This window comes from Salvelinus sp. IW2-2015, linkage group LG5, assembly GCF_002910315.2.
Source record: "Salvelinus sp. IW2-2015 linkage group LG5, ASM291031v2, whole genome shotgun sequence".
Lineage (NCBI taxonomy): Eukaryota > Metazoa > Chordata > Actinopteri > Salmoniformes > Salmonidae > Salvelinus > Salvelinus sp. IW2-2015.
The window spans coordinates 11632389-11657050 of NC_036844.1; the positions used below are offsets into that span (position 1 = coordinate 11632389).

The window sequence follows — 24662 nt, forward strand, 5'->3', positions numbered from 1 at the left end:
TAAGGCATTTGTCTTACCATGTTCTGAAACTAGCACACAGTCATTATCAAACACAAGTTTCTCTCCATAATACTTGTAGTATTCACCAGTATCAAATGACACCCTATTCCCACATAGCACACTTCTTTGTCCCTACATAGGGAATATGGTGCCATTTGGAACAATAAAATACAGGTTAAAATAGTAAGGTTAAGTACTCTATGGCTTAGTCCGGTGTCTTTGTTCAGCTGCTCGCGAACACTAACGAACCACATGAAGCCAAACAAACCATTTGAAGCGTGAACTCTGAACCCTGTTTTGGAGGAGAGGGTCAAAGTAAGGCACCTTAAAGAAGATCACTGTGCCTTTGGTTTAATACGTACACCAGTTTTGATTTTGTCGGTTCAATTTACACACGCACACGCAAACACATACTTTAAACTCAAAGCGTACCACCCATTCACAACACCTCTGACTAAGCCTGTCTTGTATGGCCGCTGCTGTTGCACAAGGAAACGAACTGAAACTGCATTCCCCACTGCCAACCACTGGAGGGAGACAACTACACGGTAATGTGATTCTAGACGACAAGAGAAAGAAATGGATGGACAGCATGTTTTATTATAGTGACATTTGAAATCATATTTTAATAGCAGACTAGCCAGAGTTGAAAACTGAGCCAAACCGAACCAGGTAGCAGTAGAGTGTGCTGGGAGCTGAAAGTGCTCTTTTCCCAGAGAGGATCCAAAGACAGGGTCAATCTAAAATAACCCCATATACCATTGATAGTGCACTACTTTTGATAAAAGTAGTCAAACGTAGTGCACTATATAGGCAATCGAGTGCATTTAAGATGCAACTGGTTAAGCCCCAAGAGCTAAGTGTGCCAGTCTTTCACCACATAAATATCTGTCCGAAAAGTAGGGCACTACATAGGGAATAGGGTGTAATTCGAGCCAGGGCCAGCCGAGTATTTCATGCTGTCTGTCCCATGGTGGTTTCATCAGGCTCTTGTGAGGCGGCTCTCTGCTCAGACCACACTACCATGCTACTTCACAACGGACCAGCAACACATTACGGGGAGGCAGGAGGGACAAAAAGCAGTTGGAAAATGAAACGCACTCCTACTATTGCACCGCACACCACAGCACAACTGAAATGTTAGAAATCACAGAGTTGTGCTTTGGAATAGTATTTTGCTTAGCCAACGCTAATTTGTTCCCTTCATATTTGGAGATTGCAATTAGCTACAGTGTGTGTCCACTTCAATGTGCCTTCGATGTTTAAATGAATGTACTGTTTCACTGGAACTTTATGACCCATTTAAAGTAATGAATTAGGACTAGCTTCAATGCAAGCTGTCATAAAACAGTACACTAGCCTACTGTCGCTCAGATAATTCACTGCTGTGGCTTCTAAGTTGTAAAGATCAACTGTACTTAATATATACTGCTGTTTTCTCCCCCACTTGATGCTAATAGAGTTAGAATACTGTTCTAATGCTGTTCTAATGCTGTTCCCACTAAGACCCAGTGTTCTCTTTTAAGAGCCATGCCTGGAGCTGAGTTCCAGAGGGGGCAGAGTGAGGGCTGGTTCTACCCCCAGGGGGGAGCATGGTGGTGGGCGAGCTGCCCGTGAGGCCTGGCTTTCTGAGCAAAGCTCTGGTTTTCCCCCGTAGAGAGAGATATTACAGCAGTCAGTTCAGCTGGACTCTGCTCTGTAAACCTCCCAGGTATGGAGCGAACACAGACCGCTCTGGGTCTGCTGCCAAATACGCACGCACACACACACACAACACACACACACACACACACACACCACACACACACACACACACACACACACACACACACACCACACACACACACACACACACACACACCACACACACAAAAAGACAGCACACACACACACACCTCTGTTTTACTCTGCCTAACTGGGCTTATCAGAGCTCAATATTACCTAATACTTCCATCTGGAGAGAGAACAAGGAGAGCTAAGTTACAGTTTTATAAGTTGGCTGTGTGTGTGTGATTCAGGGAACAGGTTTCTCTCTACATACTTTAGTTCTGTGCTCTCTCCTCTATTATTCCTGGTACAGGAGAAGGAGTTCATGTGTCAGCAAACCTTTGGTTCCCACATCACCACACACTACCGTAGGGACTAAGCAAGGACGGACAAAAACCAGAGGTACGACAAACAACAGCAGACACTTGCCTGAGATAAAAGAAACAGATATAGAACACAGACAACATCACAGGGAAAAAATGAAAAGATGTGAGAAAGTAACACGTTTTTTTTGAGCTGCTAAAGTGCGGTTGGTTGGGATAGATTGTCAGGAGGGCTGTAGAGTCACATTAGGGGCCCAAGAGGAACCACAGAGGGGTCTGAAGAGGCTGGAGAGTCTCAGTGGGCAATTCTCAAATGTCCCCCTATTCGCTATGTAGTGCACTACTTATGACCAGAGCCCCCCCCCATGCTAAATTTGCCATGGGGCATCGTAATGATTCTCTGTTTGAAATCAGTTTGAAGTAACATCCGATAACTAGGGATGGGAAAGATGTCTGGACAGAAGGAGAGCACTATATGGGGAATTGGGGTGTCATTTGTCAGCCAGTATGTCAGTCCCCTGGTCTCTTCTCAGGGCTCCAAGCTGCAGACTCTGAGGTCTACAGACTCTTGAGGTCTACAATGGTCTACAGTCCATTGTGTGTGGAGCTGGGTAGAATCACCGTGGGAGGGGCTTAATACCAGCGCCGGGCTACATTCGATGTCTCCCCCAGCCCAGTGAGAGGGAGGGATGGAGGGATAAGGGGAGAGAGAGGGAGGGATGGAGGGGTCACGGAGGAGGGGCCGGCCGCAGGCTCTTGCACTTCATGTCGTCCAGACCCTTCCAGTACTTGTAGTTCTCTGACAGGTGCTCCATGAGGCCAGGTAGACTGGCGAAGGCTGGGGGGGGCAGAGGAGAGTGTGAGGTTAACGCCAGCGGAAATGACAGCTGGGGCAACTGGGTCTCAGGCAGCGTGTGTGTGTGTTGTTTACTTCCTAGTTTCCGACTCATTTGTTACCCCTCTGCATGAGCCTGACCTGGCAACCACCCGGCAATGGCCCAGCCCTGACCCTGATTCATTAAAACCTGCTGTGTGAGTGCATATGTGCGATATGATTGTGTGTGTGTGTGTGTGTGTGTTTGTGTGTGTGTGTGTGTTACAAAACTGAAGCACAAAGGCTGCGTTTAGACAGGCAGTCCAATTCTGATATTTTTTCCACTAATTGGTCTTTTGACCAATCACGTCAGATCTTTTTACAACGGATCTTTTTCACAGCTGATCTGATTAGCCAAAGATCCGAATTGGGCTGCCTGTCTAAACGCGGCCTTTGTGCTTCTGCGTGTGCGTCTGTGAATGTGTGCGCTTTTGTATGCACTTTATGTGTACTTGTGTGTCTGTGCTAGTGTGTGTGTGTACAGTAGGTCCTGCTTCACTGCGTCTTGACTTAACCCCTCCGGCCCCCGGATACCCCCCCGCTTCTCCACCCTGTCCCAGTGGCCTCTAGGAACTTTTCCGTGACATCATCAGTTTTATTGAATTTAAACACGTGTTCCCTTCTCTGGTGGAGGGGGGTAACCTCCGGCAACACCCCAATGTCAGAGGGAACGGTGAAATGGGGAATAACTGTATACTATCCTCTTTTGACCCATCCCCTTTTCCCTCCCTCTCTCCTTCCTCTGGGCTACTGTGCTCCACTGTGACGTGAGAAGGAAGACTCTACCTCTTTTACAGGGATGGAGGGAATAGAAGAGAGGAGGAGAAGAGAGGAGGGAAGGCATGGGAAAGTTCTATTCCATATTTCCTCCCCCCTCCCTGTGGGTCCTCTGTGTGTGTGTGTGTGTGTGTGTGTGTGTGTGTGTGTGTGTGTGTGTGTGTGTGCGTGTGCGTGTGTGTGTGTGTGTTCTTACCATCCCAAGCGTCAAACATGTCTGTGATGAAGTAGTCTATGAAGGAGATCTGAGACTTGGGGATACTACAGGTGTTCCTGTCAAAGACAGGCATGACCACCGGTAGACCCTGTCTCTTCTCCTCATCAGTCTAAAATATAAGGATAGATTCACACACAGGTTAACACACACACACATACTGTAGTATACAAGAGATATATGTACACAGTAACACCACATACGGATTTATTTTTCCAAAATACTTGTGGATACATTTGCATGTTTGCTAAAATGGTTGTAACACCTGACAATGTTCCAGAAATGCATGACATCTAGTCTACAGCGTGGCCAATGTGTTTCCTAATTTGACTTCTTAAATGAATAAACTTTACATATTGATTAACGGAGATAGTTTTTTTGGGCCACCAAGCCAAAACTGTGATATAATTTAAATTGTGATGGTGAGTAAAAAATGTAAACTAAGGATTTCACAAAAATGTCACATTCTGTCATGAAGAGCACATGCTCAATTTCATTAAAAAAAGTGTTCCCATCTCAAAAAAGTAAGTGCCTCTTCACCTTAATTAAATAATGAAAAATGGTTATTATTTAAACAAAAACTATACATCCTACAACGCCCCTCAATATGTCAAAGTGTAGTTCTAGGACTTGTGCTTCCAATGAGTGGTATTATATGGCTCTAGAGTGGATGGTTAGCGGTGTTATGTTGCGTAAATAACCAAAATAACCACATCTGGGAAAAATCCACTTGAATGGCCCTCGAACTGGCAATTACTAGTTAAATCAGCCATGAATCCCCTTGTGACAGGGAATGGAAGCTTGTTGTGTGCAACAGTGAGGGGCAATGTAATGTAAGATTCACACACATTTTTCGGTTGGTAAAGCATTCCTAGCTTGTCTATCTAAGGGTAACAGGGTTGACGTGTTATGCTCGACCCGCTCAGTTTTTCAACACAAAAAATCAGAAAATGGCCAAAAAGAGTAGAACCAGCTCACCTTTCTTTACACAATGATTTGACTGTTAGAAGCTCAATGTTTCTTTAGAAATAAATAGAGTAAAATTCACGTAACAGGGTGAACCTTAAAATGAGGCACAGACATAAATGAATCACTAATCACATGAAATAAATAATAATCTTCATAAATAACTTTGTCAAAGCAACAAAATAACTAGGGGCTTTACAACGATGGTGAACACTTGGAGACATTTTGGGGATTAGTGGGTTAAAATCTTCCTTTAAGTCACAAAGTCAAGTCTTTTTTCATAATGAAAATCAGAGTTAATGAATTCTCCCTGTGGTCTATATTAAAGGGCACTTCATTTCATATAACAGGCTTTTACAATTCCATATTGTGCTCAATTTCTACTTAACACTCATTTTGTGGAATGACCCAGTACATATTAAGTTCTGCTCATTGGACGTTGGTTGGAACGCTCTCCTAAAGTTTGTTTGTTGATTTGTCATATGTACAAGGAAAGACGTGGAGTCACTACATGACTGATAATGTATCATGTTTGTTGTCATTTCTGTAGTCATTTAAATGCATGTTAGTGTTTTTAGTATGCTTTTGGTATGTGTTAAGTACAATAAAAATGCATTTTGACAAAATATATTGTAGCGGCCGCAGCCTATTAGAACAGGGTTTGATAAACTATAGTTGGGACCCAAAGTGGGTCCTGAGCATGTGAACAGTGGATCGCGAGTTATGAGTAAACATTTATAATGACACACTATTTCTTCTGAATTTGGGTCATTTGAGGACAGTGCATTTCACATTTGGGTCTTGAGCTATTTGCCATACATTTGAATAAAAAAATATATCTCTTACAAATACATTTAAATGCATGTTGGAATATATTTAACAAACCATTTCCAACTACATTTAAAAATAATAATGACCAAATATATCGATAAATACTTGTAAGAAATTATGTCTTTTTTGAAATACATTCAATACATTTTCTGAAGCATTTAACATATATTGTGATTTACATTTTACATACGATTATATATACATTTTAAATACATTCTGTAATACATCTGGCATGTATTAAAAAAAATATATATATATATAAATAAAATACATTATCTGGCCAATTTAAAATATTTCACAAGTGTCCTCAGTTTTTATCTAAAATATATTACAAAAAATAAATCTGTATGTGACAACACAAATGCATTTCCCACACTGTATACCACCAGACAGACAGACAGACAGACAAGGTCAGACAGACTGATAGAGGCAGAAAGAGAGAGGCAGAAAAGGTAGGGAACAGATCTATTGGTGCACACAGATAGCTAAGTAGACAGTTGTTAAGGTCAGGATGGCCAGCTGCAGACACTGTCCTATAGCAGGAGAAAAGCCAAAGCTGCTATGACATACTCTCCCGCCTTTCTTAGAGTGTTGAGCCGGGTTAAAACCACACTGAACACAGCTGATTTTAGCTGAAGTTTTGGTTAGGAGTACTACGACCTGCCTCCAAAATCATTTCTAATAGAAATCTTTTTATACCCACTCACCTGTGCGAAGTACTCCTGGGAGATGCGTCCAGCCCATTCTATGCAGAGCTCCAGGGGTCTGCAGGGGTTGGCCACGTCAGCACACTTGATCATCATCCTCTTGATCAGCAGCCGGTTCTCTGGGCTGTTCCTGATACTGGCTGGGCCCTCGCTGTCACTGCCTTCACTCTGTTACAGGGAAACACACACAGACAAGGTCAGAAACGCACACAGACAAGGTCAGAGACACAAACACACACGCAGACACACATATAGACGCTTAGCTTTCATTTGACACTACATTTGATACGCTCCTATGAACTTCACATGGTGGTGCTCATGGGTCCTTTTACATGGAACTGACCGTGTGTGTGAATATACACTGACGTACAAAACATTAGGAACACCTGCTCTTTCCATGACATAGACAGACCAGGTGAATCCAGGTGAAACCTATGATCCCCTATCGATGTCACCTGTTAAATCCACTTCAATTAGTGTAGATGAAGGGGCGGAGTCAGGTTAAAGAAGGATTTTTAAGCCTTTAGACAATTGAGACATGGATGGTGTATGTGTGCCATTCAGAGGGTAAATGGGCAAGACTAAAGATTGAAGTGCCATTGAACGGGGTATGGTAGTAGGTGCCAGGCACACTGGTTTGAGTGTGTCAAGAACTGCAAAGCTGCTGGGTTTTTCACGCTCAACAGTTTGCCGCGTGCGTCAAGAATGATCCACCACCTAGAACAGTTCATTGATAAATGTCAAAATACTGTTATTCCCATTCTCTCATTAATGCTTATAATATATACACTACCGTTCAAACGTTTGGGGTCACTTAGAAATGTCCTTTAAAAAAAAAAAAAAAATCATTTTTTTTCCCCCATTAAAATAACATCAGATTGATCAGAAATACAGTGTAGGCATTGTTAAAACTTCTTATGGCTGCAATCCCGTTAACGGGATGATATGACAACAGCCAGTGAAAGTGCAGGGCGCCAAATTCAAACAACAGAAATCTCATAATTAAAATTCCTCAAACAATACATGTATCTTATACCATTTTAAAGTAATCTGTGTTGTTAATCCCACCAAAGTGTCCGATTTCCAATAGGCTTTACAGTGAAAGCACCACAAACGATTATGTTAGGTCACCGCAAAATCACAGATAAACACAGTCATTTTTCAGCCAAAGACAGAAGTCACAAAAGCAAGAAATCGAGATAAAATTAATCACTAACCTTTGATGATCTTCATCAGATGACACCTCATAGGACTTCATGTAACACAATACATATATGTTTTGTTCGATAAAGTTCATATTTATATCCAAAAACCTCAGTTTACATTGGCGCCATGTTCAGAAATGCCTCCAATAATATCTGGAGAAATTGCAGAGACCACGTCAAATAACATAAATACTCATCATAAACTTTGATGAAAGATACATGTTTTTACATAGAATTAAAGATACACTTGTGCTTAATGCAAACCGCTGTGTCAGATTTCAAAAGCTTTATGGCAAAAGCACAATATTCAATAATCTGAGAACAGCGTTCAGCCACAAAAGAAGCCATACAGTTACCCGCCAAATTGTGCAGTCAACAAAACACATAAAAAGCATATAAATCTTCACTTACCTTTGCTGATCTTTGTCGGAATGCACTCCCAGGACTCCCACTTCCACAAGAAATGTTGTTTTGTTCGGTAATGTCCATCATTTTATGTCCAAATAGCTATTTTTGTTAGCGTCTTTGGTAAACAAATCCAAAGTCAGGAAGCGCGTTCACTAAAGCAGACGAAATGTCAAAAAGTTCCGTAACAGTCAGTAGAAACATGTCAAATGATGTATTGAATCAATCTTTAGAATATTTAACATAAATCTAGTAACGTTCCACCGGAGAATTACATTGACTTCAATGTGCGATGAACAGAGCTCCCTCATGTGAACGCCGATGGTCAGCGGCCATGGTCAGGTCATGATAGACCTGACTAATTCCTGTCTCCTTCGGCCCCACTTCACAGTAGAGGCACCAGACAAGGTTCTACAGACTGTTGACATCTAGTGGAAGCCGTAGGAAGTGCAAACTCATCCATATCCCACTGTGTATTCAATAGGGGCTTGGTTGAAAATCGACCAACCTCAGAATTCCCACTTCCTGTTTGGATTTTTTCTCAGGTTTTTGCCTGCCATATGAGTTCTGTTATACTCACAGACATCATTCAAACAGTTTTAGAAACTTCAGAGTGTTTTCTATCCAATACTACTAATAATATGCATATATTAGCAACTGGGACTGAGGAGCAGGCAGTTTACTATGGGCACCTCTGTGCACCTTTCATCCAAGATACTCAATACTGCCCCTGCAGCCATAAGAAGTTATTAACAACTTACAGACGAAAGGCAATTAAGGTCACATTTCTGAAAACTTAGGACACTAAAGAGGCCTTTCTACTGACTCTGAAAAACACAAAAAGAAAGATGCCCAGGGTCCCTGCTCATCTGCGTGAACGTGCCTTAGGCATGCTGCAAGGAGGCACGAGGACTGCAGATGTGGCCAGGGCAATAAATTGCAATGTCTGTACTGTGAGACGCCTAAGCCAGTGCTACAGGGAGACAGGACGGACAGCTGATCATCCTCGCAGTGGCAGACCACGTGTAACAACACCTGCACAGGATCGGTACATCCGAACATCACATCTGCAGGACAGGTACAGCACTACCTGAGTTACACCAGGAACGCACAATCCTTCCATCAGTGCTCAGACTGTCCACAATAGGCTGAGAGAGGCTGGACTGAGGGCATGTAGGCCTGTTGTAAGGCAGGTCCTCCCCAGACATCACCGGCAACAACGTCGCCTATGGGCACAAATCCACCGTCGCTGGACCAGACAGGACTGGCGAAAAGTGCTCTTCACTGACGAGTCGCGGTTTTGTCTCACCAGGGGTGATGGTCGGATTCGCGTTGATCGTTGAAGGAATGAGCGTTACGCCGAGGCCTGTACTCTGGAGCGGGATCGATTTGGAGGTGGAGGGTCCATCATGGTCTGGTGTGTCACAGCATCATCGGACTGAGCTTGTTGTCATTGCAGGCAATCTCAACGCTGTGCGTTACAGGGAAGACATCCTCCTCCCTCATGTGGTACCCTTCCTGCAGGCTCATCCTGACATGACCCTCCAGCATGACAATGCCACCAGCCATACTGCTCGTTCTGTGCGTTATTTCCTGCAAGACAGGAATGTCAGTGTTCTGCCATGGCCAGCGAAGAGTCCGGATCTCAATCCCATTGAGTACGTCTGGGACCTGTTGGATCGGAGGGTGAGGGCTAGGGCCATTCCCCCCAGAAATGTCCAGAAACTTGCAGGTGCCTTGAGGAAGAGTGGGGTAACATCTCACAGCAAGAACTGGCAAATCTGGAGCGGTCCATGAGGAGGAGATGCACTGCAGTACTTAATGCAGCTGGTGGCCACACCAGATACTGACTGTTACTTTTGATTTATTTTGACACCCCCTTTGTTCAGGGACACATTATTCCATTTCTGTTAGTCACATGTCTGTGTAACTTGTTCAGTTTATGTATCAGTTGTTGAATCTTGTTATGTTCATACAAATATTTACACATGCTAAGTTTGCTGAAAATAAATGCAGTTGACAGTGAGAGGACGTTTCTTTTTTTGCTGAGTTTATACGTATATATATTAGTATTTTCCGTTCCCACACCACGATGAGCATATGTTAATGACTAATAAACTGCACACGGACGCTAGCACACACACACAAACACACACATACACAGAGAAGTCTGTGTCTTACATTTGAGCTGGACTCCTCGATGGCAGCCATTGGTTTGTTGATGCTGTTGGCAAACTTGTTGACATGTTCAAAATGGCGGGTCATCTCTGTAGCCAGCACCATGTCAATGATGGCCTGCCTCAATGTCCGGAACTGAGTCCTAATATAAACACACACAGAGAGGCGGGTTACAGGACCAGGATAATCAACTGTCCTCAATGTTTTCCAAGAAGTTCTAGGTTCATAAAAACCTAGAAGTTAATCTCATCACATGATATGTTCCAGGGTAATAACCCAACATGCTCCATATCTGTCGCCAGTGGTTACGTGATCCCTCTTATGGCGTAGAGGAAGAGGCATGTCAATTCATTCTTCTGACAAGGACATGGCCTCTGGTTAGCAATTCTACTGTAGAAACACTTTAAGCTTCATGTGGAAACCACCTTTTACTTTCCTAAACTCTATGTGACTCTAGCCTGGTCCCAGAATATGTTTGTGCTGTCTTGCCAACTCTTATGCTCATTGTCATGCCGGTGACATTGCCCATAGGAGTTTGCAAGACAGCACAAACATATGGAAGACAGCACAAACAGATATGGGACTAGGCTAGGCTGTCGATGTTCTCGAAGATGTTGCTCTAAGCTCTGTGTGACTGTACCTGTCGATGTTCTTGAAGATGTTGCTCTTGCTGTCCCTGACGGTGAGTTGGAAGGCGAGGGCGGCGTGGTGACTCTCTAACACAGCTGTGTCATTGTACAGGATGGCCAGCTCACTTCCTGCGTTGCACAGGAAGCTGTTGGTCCTCCCCGGGTGGTCCACGTCATGGACCGTTGCCGCGATCAATGCAGCCACCTCGTCCAGTTGGTCTAGACTGCCCTGAGAAAACGATACAACCAGGATGTAATGTTACTCAACTACAAGGAATCGAAATTTGACATTTTTAGACATTTTGGAGGCACTTTGTTTTGGAGTGCTCGAGTACTTGGAAAAAAAGAAGCAATTACAGCCTCAAGTCTTCTTGGGTGTGACGCTACAAGCTTGGCACACCTGTATTTGGGGAGTTTCTCCCATTCTTCTCGGCGGTTCCTCTCAAGCTCTGTCAGGTTGGATGGGGAGTGTCGCTGCACAGCTATTTTCAGGTCTCTCCAGAGATGTTCGATCGGGTTCAAATCCGGGCTCTGGCTGGGCCACTCAAGGACATTCAGAGATCACTCCTGCGTTGTCTTGGCTGTGTGCTTAGGGTTGTTGTCCTGTTGGAAGTTGAAACTTCGCCCCAGTCTGAGGTCCTGAGCGCTCTGGAGCAGGTTTTCATCAAGGATCTCTCTGTACTTTTCTCCGTTTATCTTTCCCCACAGCATGATGCTGCTACCACCATGCTTCACCGTAGGAATGGTGCCAGGTTTCCTCCAGACATGACGCTTGGCATTCATGCCAAAGAGTTCAATCTTGGTTTCATCAGACCAGAGAATATTGTTTCTCATGGTCTGAGAGTCTTTAGGTGCCTTTTGGCAAACTCCAAGTGGGCTGTCACGTGCCTTTTACTGAGAAGTGGCTTCCATCTGGCCACTTTACCATAAAGGCCTGATTGGTGGAGTACTGCAGAGATGGTTGTCCTTCTGGAAGAGTCTACCATCTCCACAGAGGAACACTGGAGCTCTGTCAGAGTGACCATTGGGTTCTTGGTCACTTCCCTGACCAATGCCCTTCTCCCTCGATTGCTCAGTTTGGCCGGGCGGCCAACTCTAGGAAGAGTCTTGGTGGTTCCAAACTTTTCCATTTAAGAATGATGGAAACCACTGGGTTCTTGGTGACCTTCAATGCTGCAGAAATGTTTTGGTGTCCTTCCCCAGATCTGTGCCTCGACACAATCCCGTCTCGGAGATCTACGGATAATTCCTTCGACCTCGTGGCTTGGTTTTTGCTCTGACATGCACTGTCAACTGTGGGACCTTATATAGACAGGTGTGTGCCTTTCCAAATCATGTCCAATCAATTGAATTTACCACATCTCAAGGATCATCTCAAGGATGAACAATGGAAACAGGTTGGACCTGAGCTCAATTTCGAGTCTCATAGCAAAGGGTCTGAATAATTACGTAAATAAGGTTTTTCTATTTGCAAACATTTCTCGAAACCTGTTTTCAATTTGTCATTATGGGGTATTGTGTGTAGATTGATGAGGAACATGTTTTATTTAATGAATTTTAGAATAAGACTGTAATGTAACAGAATGTGGGAGAAGTCAAGGGGTCTGAGTACTTTCTGAAGGCGCTGTATATGCCAACAGTGCGCAACAATGCATCATTTATCATAACCATTACAGATAACAAATACTAATTGCAAAATGTCCCTGTATATATTCAGCCAATAAAAAAACAAGTGCCATTTAAGATGAATTTATTGCAACCGGCAGGTCGCCTAGTGGTTAGAGTGTTGGGCCAGTAACCGAAAGGTTGCTAGATCGAATCCTCGAGCTGATCAGGTACAAATCTGTCGTTCTGCCCCTGAACAAGGCAGTTAACCCACTGTTCCTAGGCTGTCATTGAAAATAATAATTTTTTCTTAACTGACTTGCCTGGTTAAAGTAACATAAACTGATTATATTGTGGAACACAATCTTCAAAAAGCTTGCTTTGGCATAGCACTGTTTTGTTAATTTAGCAGACAAGACGCTCCTATTTCCCGAGCCCTTATACCAGTTAAGACAACTATTTTATGCCAGTGCGAAGTGATGCGCATCTCGTGTCTGGAACAGTTATTTTCAAAGAGTGATAATTTGAAACGGGGCCGAATTTAAAAGAGTTAAAAGAAAACATTTTCAGGTTACAAACCAAAATGTCTTCTTTTATGTACAGACATTCAATTTAGTTTATTCTGCCTGTTCTTTGGAATTTTCTAAAATGGATTCACAATTCCACATTGAACACTGCACGGTGATGAGTTACAGCCATGGCATCAGTTTGGTGAGTAGGCCTATGCTTAATGATTCTGATGAAAATACACTCTTTGTCTTGATTAAACCAATGTTTCTGCATATTTTCATATTTTATTATCTATGCTTAGGGGGGGGGGGGGTTATATGACAAAATACCATAAAGATCAATGTATTTAATAAAAATACAGGACTGCAACAACATTCTCAATAACAGTTACAAAAAAGTTGTTCTTGCTATGACTATGATATGTAGTTTATCTACCTTAGTTGGGCAAGTCACTCTGGATAAAAATGTAAATGTATATGTGAAAAGGAACATGTCAAAATGAACTGCAAAGCACACTGGGTATAATTGGCCTTGTTTTGGGGTGGAGCTCATTAGAATATACTCAGCATGCTTTGCAATTGTTCATTGTTCATACAAAACAGAAAATACGTTGAAGTGTAGTTCAGTCCAGTGAAAATCAAAATACGTATTTCAAATACATGTAACAGAAATACTGCAATCTCTGGTTATAGCCTAAACTAACCAATACTAAATGGCACTAGCAGTTCGCAAAGTAGCCTAAGCCGGAAAATAGACGGGAAGCAATTATTCCAAAACTGCAGCGTTCGTTGTTAGAACACATATTTCCCTATTTCAGGCAACCAGTTCATTTTGAATTTGTGATAAAACTGTCATCATTTGGCAAGGAGTGTAGCTTGTGTATCCCATCAGTTGGATACACTTTTATAGGCATTTACATCTGTAGGCCTAATGGAAGCTTGTTTGCGCACTCAGCACGCGTGTGTAGAGGCAGCGGTCGGAACGCAATTGAGTGATTGAGACACGGAGGGGAAAGGGGATTTAGTGAGAAGAACTGTGTGACGCTTGGCTTGGTTTCTTTTTTTGTTGTGCACCGCAAATGCACATGTACAAATGGAACACTAGAGTCAAAGCAAACGAACGTTGTCTTCAAGAAAACATTTCGATCTCTTGTTAAAGATCAAGTTTGGACGCCCGTTTGAGTGCTCGATTACTCATGCCCAATTGTCTGAGATCGTGCATAAGCTATAAATACTGTGTAAGCTCTCTCTCAGCATAACCTCATACTCAACAAAGGAATAATACCTAAAAAATGCACGCAATGCGAGCACAACTAATAATAATAATCACTAGCAAATGTTCACTTTATGACAAGAAGAGGAGATATTTATTGGAGGGGAGAAGCGGGGAGAAAAGAAAGGCAATGTATTAGGATCTCAATGCCCTCAAGGCAAAACACGTATTGACTGAGTCCAATATGAAAACAATAAAAACATCCCCACTCCAACTCTCACTGGTCACTGACATACATTCATCTCCTGCCAAGCAAAGCAAACTGATACTCTACACGCTGTTGAAAACACATGGCAGGGAATTACATAGATCAACTTATCAGTCAACACACTGAGATGTCAGGCCGTGGTAATGTTGCGCTGATACATTCAAGCTAGCTGGTGTCAGTAGTCCTTTCACTTGTGAAAGTAGTTTACGTGTGCACATCCAACCAATCTCTATGTACAGTGCACTGTTGTATCCTTCCATAGCATATTGCAGGTGTGACCGAAAGGTCTTCATCAGGCCTCTGAGGAGAGTCTTTATCTCTGTGTGTGTGTGTGTGTGTTTGGCCTACCTTGACCTTCTCCTTGCGTAGGAAGTAGGCAGTAGCGTGTAGGACATCAGCGGCGTGGGTGGAGTTGTGGTAGGAGTTGGAGGCGTGGTAGTTAGCCTCTATGACCTGCAGCCAGCAGCGTAGCGTAGCCTCACTGCAGCTCAGGAACTCACACACACTGAAGCGTGCAAAGATCTTCAAGCCCAGGTAGGTCAGAGGTCTGTGGGGATGACAGAGAGAGGACAGGGAGGTAGATGAGTGATAGAAGGAGGGTGTTCTTTCCCTTCTGTATTGGTGTACACTGAATACTCCAAACATTAGGAACACCTTCCTAATATTGAGTTGCATGAAAAACTCCAGCAGCTCTGCAGTTCTTGACACAAAATGGCACCTACCACCATACCCTGTTCAAAGGCACTTAAATATTTTGTCGTGGCCATTCACCCTCTGAATGGCACACATACACAATCCATGTCTCAATTGTCTCAAGACTAAGAAATCCTTCTTTAACCTGTCTCCTCCCCTTCATTTACACTGATTAGAGTGGATTTAACAGGTGACATCCATAAGGGATCATAGCTTTCACCTGGTCAGTGTATGTCATGGAAAGAGCAGGTGTTCATAATGTTTTGTACACTGAGTGTATAGTAACCTCTATCTTCCATTTCCCTTAACCCCCGAACAACCTATCCTTCTCTTACTCATCACCACTTCCCTCAACTGTCCAGCTCCTGTCCTCTCGCTCTCTCCACCCCCTCTCCCTCTCCTCCCTCTCCCTCCATACCTCATACAGGTGGCAGCCTCCAGCTCCTGTCCTCTCTCTCTTTCCTTCTCTCTCGCCACCCCCCTCTCCCTCTCCTCACATACTTTAAGGTGGCAAGCCTCCAGCTCCTGTCTCTCTCCTTTCTTCTCTCTCTCCCACCCCCTCTCCCTCTCCTTCACCCTCTCCATATCATAGCATGGCAGCCTCAGCTCCTGTTCCTCTCTCTCTTTCCTTCTCTCTGCACCCCACTCTCCTCTCTCCTCCTCATACCTCTTACGGTGGCAGCCTCCAGCTCCTGTCCTCTCTCTCTTTCCTTCTCTCTCGCCACCCCCTCTCCTCTCCTCCTCTCATCTCCTCATACTCTACAGGTGACAGATTCCAGCTCCAGGATGTTAAACTCCCATTGGTCTTCGCCATCCAGCATCTCAGCGATGGCCGGAGGGATGTCATTCAGCGTTACTGGGATGGCCAGCTGACTCTGGCTCAAATCTGTAGACACACACGCACGCACCCATTCATTCACGCGCATGCACAAGCATTGATTTATTGATTGATCAATTGATTGATTGCATTTGGGACATTTGAGAGCAATACGCAACAACAACAATTTCCAATTTAGTCCTCAGCTGTATGCCTAAGTTACTTAGCAACACTGCCTCATGGTAAAGGGTCAAATACAGGTCTACTAAGAAGTCTACTAAGGTCTATTAAGAAATGCAAGGGGCAAAAAGCACATGCTGCTTCCTAAAGATTAGCAGGAGAGGACTTTTCTGGACTTCTCAGCAGTGCCCTTTTCCATTTCTCAGAAAGAAGACGTAATTACGTAATTATCTCTCCCATCGCGACTTAAACTAATAGAAGTGGATTACGCAATGACTGCCGATGGACTAGACTCCAACTGATTAAATAAACGATCTGAGACATTTTGTATTTTCCATCACTCTGCAGACAGACAGAGGTCCATACACTAAATGTCCCCCATCACGTGTAGTACTGTGAACGGTTCCAGTGTAATTACATTTCATGAAAAAAAATACATTATGCAACACAAATATACCACTAAAACGACACATTATTAGACTCAGTTTGTGTGGTTAGAGTGAACCCCAGGGTCCTAGATGTAAGTAGCAGTCGTATTCTGGTAGGATAATGAATAAATATCATATTTATGTGATGTTTTATGAGGAAACAGACTGGTGCTTACTTGGAAAAGTACTTTTGGAGAAGACATACTCGTTGCCAGACAGTCTCCGTAAGCCGTCCTGCAGAAGGAAAAAGACGACAAATCACTCTCTTTTGGTACTGTATATCGCAAATCTGGCTAATAACAACATATTTGACATTGTACAATGACTTCAGCATTCTAATTCACCCAACGAGACATATCCCACATAACTCAGGAACTCTTGCGTTTGAGTATTGTGTTTGTGAGAATAGGAGGGGAGGGGAGTTGAGGAGAGGTGAGGGGAGATGAAGAGAGGAGAGGTGAGGAGAGGTGAAGAGAGGTGAGGTGAGGAGAAGTAAAGAGAGGAGAGTGGAGAAAGGAGAGGTGAAGAGAGGAGAGGTGAGGAGAGATGAGGAGAGGAGAGGTGAGGAGAGCCAAGAGAGAGATCCTGGTTTCCCAGAATATGGTTTGTGCTGTCTTGCCACTCTTATGCTCATGGTCAATTGCCGTGTACATTTGCCCATAGAATGTTGCAAGACAGCACAATACATATGAAGACAGCACATAACGAGATATGGGACTAGCTTAGGCTGTTGATGTTCTACGAAAGAGTGTGCTTCTAATCTCTTGTGACTGTACTCTGCGATTGTCTTGAACGATGTTGCTCTTGCTGCCTGACGGTGAGTGTGGATAGCGCGAGGGCGGCGTGGTGACTCTCTACAACAGCTGTGGGTCATTGTACAGGATTGGCCAGCTCTACTCCTGCGTTGGCACAGGATAGCTGTTTGTCCTCCCTCGGGGGTCCATCGTCTATGGACCGTGCCGGATCCAGATGCAGCCACCATCGTCCTATTGGTCTAGACTGCCCTGAGATAAACCCGATACAACCTAGGAATAATAGTACTCAACTACAGGAATCGAAATTTGAGTCATTTTAGACATTTGCGAGGCAACTTGTGTTTTGGAGTGCTCGAGGTACTTGGAAAAAAGAAGCAATTACAAGCCTCAGAGTCGTCTGGGTGCTGGACGCTACAAAGCTTGGCACACCTGTATTTGGGGAGTTTCTCCCATTCTTCCGGCGGGTCCATCTCAGCTCTGTCAGGTTGATGGGGAGTGTCGTGCACCAGCTATTTTCAGGTCTCTCCAGAGATGTTCGATCGGGTTTCAAATCCGGGCTCTGGGCTGGGCCACTCAATGGACATTCAGAGATGCACTTCCGCGTTGTTCCTTGGCTTGTGTGCTTAGGGGTTTGTTGTTCGCGTTGGACAGTTTGAAACCGCTCCAGTCTGTAGGTCCTGAGCGCTCTGGAAGGCAGGGTTTTCATCAAGGACTCTCTGTATTTTCTCCGTTTACTTCCCCACACATGGATGCGCTACCACCATGCTTCACCGTAGAATGGTGCCAGGTTTCCTCCAGATACATGACGCTTGGCATTCCATAGCCAAAGAGTTCAATCTTGGTTCAGTCAGACCAAGAATATTTTTCTCATGGTCTGAGAGTGCTTTTAGTTGTGCCTTTTGGCAAACTCCAAGGGGGCTTGTTCACGTGCCTTTTACTGAGAAGTGTCTCCATCTGTGCCACGTTTAGCCATATAAGGCCTGGATTGTGGAGTACTGCGCAGAGAATGTTGTCTTCTGGAAGAGTCTAACCATCTCCACAGAGAACACTGGAGCTCTGTCAGAGTGGACTTGGGTCTTTGGTCACTTCTTCCTGACCAAATGCCCTTTCCTCCTCGATTGCTCATTGTTGGCCGGGCGGCCAGACTCTTAGGATAGAGTCCTGGTGTTCCAAACTTTTTCATTTAAGAATGATGGATAACCACATGGGTTTCTTGGTGATCCTTACAACTGCTGCAATGAAATGTTTTGGGTGGTCCTCCCCAGATCTGTGCTCACACAATCCCGTCTCGGAGATCTACGGCCTAATTCCTTCGACCTCGTGCTTGGTTTGCTTCTGCATGCACTGTCAACTGTGGAACCTTAAGTATAGACAGGGTGTAGTGCCTTTCCAAATCATGTCCAATCAATTGAATTTAACACATCTTCAAGGATTATTCATAGGATGAACAATGGAATACAGGTTTTGGACCTGAGCTTCATTTCGAGTCTCATAGCAAGGGGTCCTGAATCTTACTAAATTTAAGTTTCTAATTTGCAAACCATTTCTCGAAACCTGTTTTCAATTTGTCATTATGGGGTATTGTTGGGTAGATTTGATGAGAGAACATGGTTTTATTTAATGAATTTTAGAATACGACGTAATGTAACAGAATTGTGGGATGATAGTCAAGGGGTCTCGAGGTACTTTTCTGAAGGCGGCTTGTTATATGCCCAACAGTGGCGCACATATGCATCAATTTATCATAACCATTAAGATAACGAATCTGAATTGCAAAATGTCCCTGTATTATTCAGCCAATAAAAAAACAAGTGCCAATTTACGAGTGAATTTATTGCAAGCCGGCAGGTGTCGCCTAGTGGTTAGAGTGTTTGCCAGTAAACCGAAGGGTTGCTAGATCGAATCCTGAGATGATACAGATGTTACAATTCTGTCGTCTGCCCCTGAATCAAAGGCAGTAACCCACTGTCCTGGCTGTCCATTGAAAATAATCATTTTTTCTTAACTACTTCCTGGTTAAGTAGTAACATAAAACTGATTAATAATGTGGAACACAATCTTTCAAAAACTTGCTTTGGCATAGCACTGTCTTTGTTTAATTTAGGCAGACAAGACGCTCCTATTTCCCGAAGCCGTTTATATCCAAAGTTATAGACAACTATTATTATGCAGTGCGAAGTGAGCGGCATCTCGTGTCTGGAACACAGTTATTTTCAAAGAGTGATACATTGAAACGGGCCGAATTGTAAAAGAGTAAAAAAAACATTTTCAGGTTACAAAACCAAAATGTCTTCTTTTATGTAGCAGACATTCAATTTAGTTTATTCTGCCTGTTTCTTTGGTAAATTTTCTAAATGGATCACAATTCCACATTGAAACACTGCACGGTGATGAGTTACAGCCATGGCCATACAGTTTTGGTGAGTAAGGCCTATGCCATTATATTCTGAGAAAATACACTCTTTGTCTTGATTAAACAATGTTTCTGCCAATATTTTCATATTTTATTATCTATGCTTAGGGGGGGGGGGGTTATATACAAAATACCATACATGAAATGTAATTTTAATAAAATATCAGGGACTGCAACAACATTCTCAATAACAGTTACAAAAAAGTTGTTTCTTTGCTCATGACTATGATATGTAGTTTATCTACCTTGAGTTGGGCAAGTCACATCTGGATAAAAATGTAAAATGTTATATGTGAAAAGGAACATGTCAAAATGAAACTGCAAAGCACACTGGGTATATTGGCCTTGTTTTGGGGTGGAGCCAATTAGAAATATACTCAGCATGCTGTGTGGGCAATTGTCATTGTTCATTAACAAAACAGAATAGTTGTGTAGTTCAGTCAAGTAAAATCAAATACGTATTTCAAATACTGTAAACAGCAAATACTTGCAATCTCTGGTTATAGCCTAAACACCAATACTAAAGGCACTAGCAGTTGCAAAAGTAAGCTAAGCCCGGAAAAATAGACGGGAAGCAATTTTATTTCCAAACTGCAGCGTTCGTGTTAAGAAACATATTCCCTATTTCAGGCAACCAGTTCTCTTTGAATTTGTGATAAAACTGTCATCATTTGGCAAGGAGTGTAGCTTGTGTATCCCACTCAGTTGATATCACTTTTATAGGCATTTAATCTGTAGGCCTAAGGAACGCTTGTTTGCGCACATTCAGCACGCTGTGTCAGAGGCAAGCGGTTCGGAACAGCAATTGAGTGATTGAGACACGGAAGGCGGAAAGGGGATTAGTGAGAAGAACTGGTGACGCTTGGGCTTGGTTTCTTTTTTGTGTGCACGCAAATGCAATGTACAAATGGAACACTAGAGTCAAAGCAAACGAATCGTTGTCTCAGAAATTTGATCTCTTGTTAAAGATCAAGTTTGGACGCCCGTTTGAGTGCTCGATTAGCTCATGCCCAATTGTCGTGAGACGTGCATAGCTATAAATACTGGTGCTCTTCTCTTCAGCATAACCCATACCTCCAACAAAGGATATACCTAAATGCACGCATGGCGAGCACAACTAATAATATAATCATAGCAATGTTCACTTTATGACAAGGGAAAGCAGATTTTATTGGACGGGAAGAAAGCGGGAAGAAAAGAAAGCATGTATTTAGGATCTCATTGCCCTCAAGGCACAACACGTAGTTGACTGAGTCCAATATGAAACAATAAAAAATCCCATCATCAACTCTCACGGTCAATCTGACATACATTCATTCTTCCTGCCAAGCAAAGCAAACTGATACTCTATGACACGCTGTTGAAAACACACATGGCAGGGAATTACATAGACAACTTATCAGTCAACACACTGAGATGTCAGGCCGTGGTAATGTTGCGCTGATACTTCAAGCTGCTGGTGTCAGTAGTCCTTTCACCTGTTGAAAGTAGTTTACGTTGTGGCAGCATCCAACCATCTCTATGTACAGTGCACTGTCGTACCTTCCATAGCAATATTGCAGGTGTGACCGAAAGGTCTCATCACGGCCTCTGAGGAGAGTCCTTTTATCTCTGTGTGTGTGTGTGTGGTTTGGCCTAACTTGACCTTTCTCCTTGCGTAGGAAGTAGCTGTAGCGTGGAGGACGTCAGCGGCGTGGTGGAGTTGTGGTAGGAGTTGGAGCTGTGTATTAGACCTCTCATGACCTGGAGCCAAGCAGCGTAGCGTGCCTCACTGCAAGCTCAGGAACTCACACACCCCGAACGCGAGCAAAGATCTTCAAGCCCAGGTAGGTCAGAGTCTGCTGGGGATGACAAGAGAGGACAGGGGAGATAGTTGAAGTGATAGAGAGAAGGGGTGTTCGTTCAAGTCCCTTCTGTAATTGGTCCTCTCTCTCTCTCTCTCTCTCTCTCTCTCCTCTCTCTCTCTCTCCTCTCTTCTCTCTCTCTCTCTCTTCAGTCTCTCTCTCTCTCTCTCTCTTCTCCTCTCTCTCTCTCTTCTCTCTCTTCTCTCTCTCTCTCTCTCTCTCTTCTCTCTCTCTCTCTCTCTCTCGTCTCTCATCTCTCTCTCCTCTCTCTCTCTCTCTCTCTCTCTCTCTCTCTCTCTCCTCTCTCATCTCTCTCTCTCCTCTCTCTTCTCCTCTCTCTTCTTCTCTCTCTTCTCTCCGTCTCTCTCTCTCTTCTCCTCTCTCCTCTCCTCTCTCTCTCTCTCCTTCTCTCTCTCTCTCTCTTTCATCTCCTCCCTCTGTCCTGCGTCGTTTCTTCTTCGTTCATCTTCGCTCTTTTCAGAGTCTTTTCAGGCACGTCGAAGGTGAACACCGATTCCATGCTCCAGGATGTTAACTCCCATTGGTCTTCGCCATCCAGCATCTCAGCGATGGCCGGAAGGGTGTCATTCAGCGTTACTGGGATGGCCGCTGACATCCTGGCTCAAACTGTCAGAACCACACGCACTGCACTTCATTCACGCGCCTGCACAAGCATTGATTTATTGATTGATACATTGATTGATTGCAATTTGGGAATTGAGAGGCAACTAGCAACAACACAATTTCCAATTTAGTCCTCAGCTGTATGCCTAAGTTACTTAGGCAACACTGCCTCATGGTAAAGGGTCAAAATACAGGTCTACTAAGAAGTCTACTAAGGTCTATTAAGAAATGCAAGGGGCAAAAAGACATGCTGCTTCCTAAAGATTAGCAGGAGAGGACTTTTCTGGACTTTCTCAGCAGTGCCCTTTTCCATTTCTCAGAAAGAAGACGTATTACGTAATTATCTCTCCCATCGCGACTTAGAACTAATAGAAGTGGATTACGCAATGACTGCCGATGGACTAGACCTCCAACTGATTAAATAAACGATCTGAGACTTTTGTATTTTCCATCACTCTGCAGACAGACAGAGGTCCATACACTAAATGTCCCCATCACGTGTAGTACTGTGAACGGTTCCAGTGTAATTACATTTCATGAAAAATACATTATGCAACACAAATATACCCACTAAACGACACATTATTAGACTCAGTTTGTGTGGTTAGAGTGAACCCCAGGGTTCCTAGATGTAAGTAGCAGTCGTATTCTGGTAGGATAATGAATAAATATCATATTTATGTGATGTTTTATGAGGAAAACAGACTGGTGCTTCCTTGAGAAAGTCTTTGGAGAAGACATACTCGTTGCAGACAGTCTCCGTAAGCCGTCCTGCAGAAGGAAAAAAGACGACAAATCACTCTCTTTTGGGTATGTATATCGCAAATCTGGCTAATAACAACATATTTGACATTGTAACATGACTTCAGCATTCTAATTCACCCAACGAGACATATCCCACATAACTCAGGAACTCTTGCGTTTGAGTATTGTGTTTGTGAGAATAGGAGGGGAGGGGAGTTGAGGGAGGTGAGGGAGATGAAGAGAGGAGAGTGAGGAGAGGTGAAGAGAGGTGAGGTGAGGAGAAGTAAAGAGAGGAGAAGTGGAGAAAGGAGAGGTGAAGAGAGGAAGGTGAGAGAGAATGAGGAGAGGAAGGTGGGAGAGATTATGAGGAGAGGTGAGGGAGAGTGAGGAGAGATTATGAGGAGAGGTGAGGAGAGGAGAGGTGAGGAGAGATTATGAGGAAGAGGTGAGGAGAGGAGAGGTGAGGAGAGATTATGAGGAAGAGGTGAGGAGAGTTAAATTCCCTGTACACAAACAGTCTATAACTCTCTGTTTCCAGGACGTTGATCACTGTGAATGTAATGGATGTTAATGGATCTTCAGTGTGTGTGTGGTGTGTGTGTGTGTGTGTGTGTTGTGTGTCTGTGTGTGTGTGTGTGTGTGTGTGTGTGTTGTGTGTGTGTGTGTGTGTGTTGTGTGTGTGGTGTGTGTGTGTGTGTTGTGTGTGTGTGTGTGGTGTGTGTGTGTGTGTCATAGTGGGTCTCTGCCTGTGTGAGACTGGACGAATGACACCCAACCACTTCAAATGTTGTGGCACCAATCTAAAATAATTTACATGTTTTCTTAAAACCCTTTTTAAATGATATTGAATTGTGTGAATCCTGTTGTAAATAAGCTATGTTTGTAGCCATTCGTCCAGTCTGAAGCCCTTGACCAGGAGGAATCAATTCCAATCCAAACTTAAAACCTGACGCCTATTCAAAAACCTGCAAGCCAGGAGTTTCCGGGAACAAACCCCCCCACCCACTCGAACCCCCAATGAATGCACATTTTGTATTAATCGTGCTCAAATAAAAACCTGTCTTTACAAAACAATTTTCACAAAATTAAACATGCCTTTTACATGTGTGAGAATTTTCTATTTTTCATGTATCCTAAAAACTGGTTCCAGACTTTGATTAAATTGGGCCTGTGAAGGAATGTGTGTGTTACGTCGGTGTGTGTGTAAGTATGTTTGTGTGTGTGTGTGTGTGTGTGTGTGCATGCGTGCCGTGTTGTGTGTGTGTGTGTGTGTGTGTGTGTAGTGTGTGTGTGTGTGAGAGCGTGTCTGTAGCCCCTAACTCACGCTCATGAGCCCCCTACAAGGTCGTTGGTGTGTGGGTCGTCCTCCTTGGAGGCCAGCTGAGGAGAGTAGAGCTCTGTGGTCCTCAGGATCTCCAGACCCGGTCCAGCGCCTCCGCTAACGGACACCGGACTGGACTCCTGGGCCGCGTTGATGATGTTGATCACCTGGAGGAGGGAGATGTAGCACACAGTTATTTTTTTAACACACACACACACACACACAACCACACAACACAACACACACACACACACACACACACACACACACACACACACACACACACACACAACACAACACACACACCACACCACACACACACCACACACACACACACACACACACACACACAGCCACTGAAGGGAAACGTCA

At 43.8% G+C, this 24662-nt stretch overlaps 1 protein-coding gene across 1 annotated transcript in view; it reads right to left on the reverse strand.

Moving 5' to 3' along the window:
- Window positions 1-1886: 1886 nt before the first annotated feature.
- Window positions 1887-24662, reverse strand: part of LOC111963913 (high affinity cAMP-specific and IBMX-insensitive 3',5'-cyclic phosphodiesterase 8B) — an 85117-nt gene continuing 62341 nt past the window's right edge. Inside the window, exons 14-23 of the mRNA XM_070443553.1 lie at window positions 24303-24457; window positions 16766-16833; window positions 15923-16050; window positions 15832-15833; window positions 14820-15018; window positions 10888-11105; window positions 10251-10389; window positions 6460-6627; window positions 3938-4067; window positions 1887-2928 (exon numbers count right to left, since the gene is read on the reverse strand). Coding sequence (XP_070299654.1) covers window positions 2819-2928; window positions 3938-4067; window positions 6460-6627; window positions 10251-10389; window positions 10888-11105; window positions 14820-15018; window positions 15832-15833; window positions 15923-16050; window positions 16766-16833; window positions 24303-24457 — 1317 coding nt within the window. The 3' untranslated portion in view covers window positions 1887-2818. The remainder of the gene's footprint in view (window positions 2929-3937; window positions 4068-6459; window positions 6628-10250; window positions 10390-10887; window positions 11106-14819; window positions 15019-15831; window positions 15834-15922; window positions 16051-16765; window positions 16834-24302; window positions 24458-24662) is intronic.